Here is a 4363-nt window from a genome sequence, read left to right as displayed (position 1 = left end):
TGCTGTTGAATTTTAATTGATCCCTATTATAATTCCTGATTCCCAGCTTCCTGCCTTGCCCCGGTTGGTGTTTGGGTATTGCATTGGTTTGTTCTGTCTGGGCTGGCATAGAGACACATTAGAGAATTATATTTGGCTTCTCTAAGTCCCTCATGACAACCCAGACGTTCTGCCCTGTTGCCTTCAAATGTTATACAGTGATGCTAAGGACTCGGAGCTTATTTTTCTAGAATACTTGGGTAGGCTTTCTCTACTACCTGGAAATACTTTGAACAGAGAAGATTCAGCTAGCTGGCTGTCTTGGGCAGAGTAAAACTGCTTTATTTCTAGCTGGTAGGAAGATTTAAGCCCAATTTGGGGTGGTACGGAGGGACTTGGAGAAACCAAAATAGCAGGTAAGAAATTATGCTTCCTTTCCCCAGGTGCTTGTAGTCCTGCAGAGATGACAAAAGTATAATTGAAGAAGCCATCATAGACATGGTAGAAAGAACCCACTTAATGTAAAAAACAAACAAACAAACCCAAAACACACACACCCCACACCCCGTAAAATTTCCTAGAGCAATTGAATATTTTTGCCAGATTAAATTACCTAAAACATTGGCTTCTAAATGCCTTCCAGAATTAATCTGAGCTTTAACTCTATGTATCTGGACCTGAATTTCTCAGACATAAAAATATGTAGTCCCATAATAGTATGGAATATAAGATCAAATGTGTAATATCTGGTTTTCTAGAGAGTCTTTTTGTGTGATTTTTTTTTTTTTTAGTAAATTATGAGATTTCCTGTTAAAACTTCCAGTGAGATTTCAAAAATATCTAATAACTTAAACTTTCAAAAAGCTATGTGTCTTATAAGACCATAGTTGTTAAAATCTTGTTGGTTTTGCAGATTGTCTTTAACTGTAAGCTAATTATCCTTTCTGCTCTATGGGTCAGTGTGGCTCAAATGCCAGGTTATTTTAAATAATGGGAGAATCCGCCTCCAAATGCACAGTTTTTAGTCTGGTCCCCACAAATGCCATGCTTAATGCCCTGCCTGCTAACCAAGCAGAGATAGCCAACAAATTATCCACTGCTGGCTTACAGATCAAGCAGTAAAAAGAATCTAACTTCAGCCTCATTCAAAATGGTATCAAGATACCCTGCTTTTTTCACTGTAAAAATGTCGCTCTTACTTCTACTTTAAATTTATGCTGGAAGGAGTGACATTTTTTCTTCTTGCCTGGGATACTAGTTCCATTTTTTTTCTGACAAAGATCTTTTTTTTTTTTTTTTCTTCTTCTTGTAGGTTCAAAGAAGAAAGGGAGACCTGCTTGTCCAATGAAGATGCAGTCTTAGTCTTCAGCTATTTAAGCTGAATGCATTGTGATTTCCAATAATTGAGACAGTGATTCTGAAAGCTGTCTACATTAATGAAAAGAACAATGTAGTCAGCTTAACTGAATCATCAGTGTTGCATATTGAATAGAACATGATAAACCAATCTTGATGGACTTATGCATGTTAGGAATATAGATATAAACGTTTATTAAAGCATTGTTTTTTAAAAAACAGTAGTTTTAAAAATGGAGAAATATGAAAATGTACCACCCCTCCCTAAAGAACCTGCAAGAGAAATGAATGTGGAGAATCATACTTGTCCCCCACCTCTGCCGCCTAATGAACAGCCTCCACCACCTCCCCTGCAAACGTCCAGTGACGCAGAGGTAATGGACGTTGGCTCTGGTGGTGATGGACAGTCAGATACCCCTGCTGGGGACACGCACAGTATCTGCAGAACACAGCTTCTCACAAAGGGATCTGCCTGCTACAAAAGTCGTCTTATAATAGACCCTAACAGTAGTGACCAAAGCCCGAGAACTGCTCGTCATGCACCTTCAGTTCGAAAGTTCACCCCAGATCTTAAGTTACTTAAAGATGTAAAGATTAGTGTTAGCTTTACAGAAAGCTGCAAAAGTAAAGATAGGAAGGTTCTGTACACTGGAGTTGAGCAGGATTATAAGGCAGATACAGATTTTGGTATTAATAATGTCAATGGGGATTTGCATGTTTGTCCTTTTGGTGGTAATAATGGTAAAGCTGTAGGAGTAGGGGGTGAAAATGATGACAAGAAGGATGATGAAAATGATGTTGATCAGGAAAAGAGAGTGGAATATGCAGTTCTGGATGAGCTAGAAGATTTTACCGACAATTTGATGGAAATAGATGAAGAAGGAGGAGGGTTCACATCTAAAGCAATCGTTCAAAGAGATAAAGTGGATGAAGAAACCTTGAATTACTCATATGAGGTAAGTAAATCCACAGGTTTTTCGTGGGTAAGAGGTTTCCAAGTGGCTAAGAAAAAGTAGGTGAAGATGTTCACTGAAAGCGTCTTTTCTACAAAAGTGCAGTACTTGAGTCAAAAATGCAGAATTTTCAGAGACAGAACTTTGGCTGAAAACTTTTGTAAATTATGTTGGTCAAACTTCTGAGTTGTGTGGCAGCTTCTGTAGCCTTGTTTAAAAATAAGGCTTATCATGAAAAATACCAGTTCTCACAAAAACTTATTTTCTTGTTTTTCAGTCTTTTTACTGGAATCACTGGAAATTTCTAGTTTCTCTCTGTATAGAAGTACATAGAGAAAATGTATACTTTTTCTTTGCAAGGGGAAAGGGAGGTTAGTAGACCCTGAAGGATGGTGTCTGATGAAGTCTCTTTCAGGATGACTTTGATAATGATGTGGATGCTCTGCTGGAAGAGGGTCTTCGAGCACCCAAAACAAGGAGACTAGAAAATGAGAAATACGGTGGTGAAAGTGATCACCAGTCTGATGGAGAAACAAGCGTGCAGCCAATGATGACCAAAATTAAAACTGTACTTAAAAGTAAGTTAATGTTCATTAAATATCTATAATTTTTTTGTGTGGCTTATGTCTGTAGAATAAAAGTGTATCAGCAAGCAAAGTTTAGGATAGCAATTCTTGTGAAATAGTTAATATGTTACAGAATTCTGTTGTTTGAAGGCTTCTTACTATAGGATATGATTTTTCACATTCTGGAACAGTGAAGTTAATTTTTGGGGGTGCTTTTGATCTTCATCTATTGTATGTAATGAAAATGTATTTTAGTGTGTGAATTTGTGAAAAATTCTAAAGAATGTTACCTCAGTGGTGGGGAGGTGAACAAGGATATTCTTTTGTCTCCAATACTGTGAAACTGCTGAAGCCTGTTTGTGGTCATTGTGAACTTCTTTCTACTTTAGTTATATAACTTCGGTTGTTGAAATTGCTCTATGTGAAGTCTTTATGCATGCAATATTAGGTAAAAAAAAAATCATTAGGAAGGTAAGTGGCTTACATTTTTCAAGTTTCATTGTGTAAATGTTACAAGCTACTAATAAAGAAGAGCAGAGAATGTGAACCAATACAGAAGAATGTAACTGAAAATAGTCTGAATTAGAATTAAAATTTGAACCTGCCCTAGAGGACTATTTTACAGCTTCACTATATTCTGAAATAAGAAGCCAAACAGTTTTTTCCTCCAAAATTTTATGCTGACACAGGATTGCCAAGCAGCTCCTAGCTAAGATGAGTCTGGTCTCTGATTTCTGATGTAGAGAGGAGTGAGACCATTCTGTGATTTCTGGAATAGAAAGGAGTGTGAGCATAAGCATTTTATTGCAATATTGTTTCTGTTGCTGTGCGATTCCTCATATTGGCTTATTGTACTCTAATTTCAGTCTTGTTTTCTGGAAGAAGTAGTATTCTTGATGGCTAAAATATTTAAGTGTAAAGGCTCGTAGACTTGATCCTGGTTTGTATTGTGCTTACGCTGAAAAATATAATAGGAAAACCTTAGCTTACAGCCTAACTCACTGCTGGCTGTTTGGGTCTGTGGGTCTAGTGGTGTCTCAAAGCAAATTTATGCCTGAGTGTCAAGTGCAAAAATTTTTAATAGAAAAGTACTTGCTTTTGAAGCAGCTGAGGACTTCTCCATTAAATTTAGTGGTGCTTGTGATGATGTAAGTACATAAAGAAGACTAAAGAGAAGAGAAAATTCACTGGTGAAATGAACAAATCAGTCTGTATAAAAATTAGTGCTACTATTGCTTTTCAGTTGAAAACATAATGGAATCTGTAATTTTGCAGGATTTAATGTGGATTAGAAGCATAAGCCTTTTTATTAAAGCAAAACAAAATCTTTCCACAAAACTTTTTAAATTGTGTTTCAGTGTCATTTTATCCTTTGAGACAGAAAAAGCAATAAAAATAAAAACCTTGATTCTTTTTCTGTTCTTCTAAGCAGTCTATCCAAGTTTAAAGCGATTCTTTGCTTTAAAGGTCGTGGCCGCCCTCCTACAGAACCGTTGCCAGATGGATGGA

At 36.7% G+C, this 4363-nt stretch overlaps 1 protein-coding gene across 1 annotated transcript in view; it reads left to right on the top strand.

Annotated features, from left to right (window-relative positions):
- The first annotated feature begins 1568 nt into the window (after window positions 1-1568).
- Window positions 1569-4363, top strand: part of DGCR8 (DGCR8 microprocessor complex subunit) — a 14284-nt gene continuing 11489 nt past the window's right edge. The window contains 4 exon segments of the mRNA XM_009584600.1: window positions 1569-2291; window positions 2704-2866; window positions 4322-4361; window position 4363. The exon segment at window position 4363 is cut by the window's right edge and continues 99 nt beyond it. Coding sequence (XP_009582895.1) covers window positions 1569-2291; window positions 2704-2866; window positions 4322-4361; window position 4363 — 927 coding nt within the window.

This window comes from Fulmarus glacialis, unplaced genomic scaffold, assembly GCF_000690835.1.
Source record: "Fulmarus glacialis isolate BGI_N327 unplaced genomic scaffold, ASM69083v1 scaffold13849, whole genome shotgun sequence".
NCBI lineage: Eukaryota > Metazoa > Chordata > Aves > Procellariiformes > Procellariidae > Fulmarus > Fulmarus glacialis.
The sequence above is the reverse complement of the archived record's forward strand: the minus strand, read 5'-3'. Positions and strand labels throughout refer to the sequence as shown.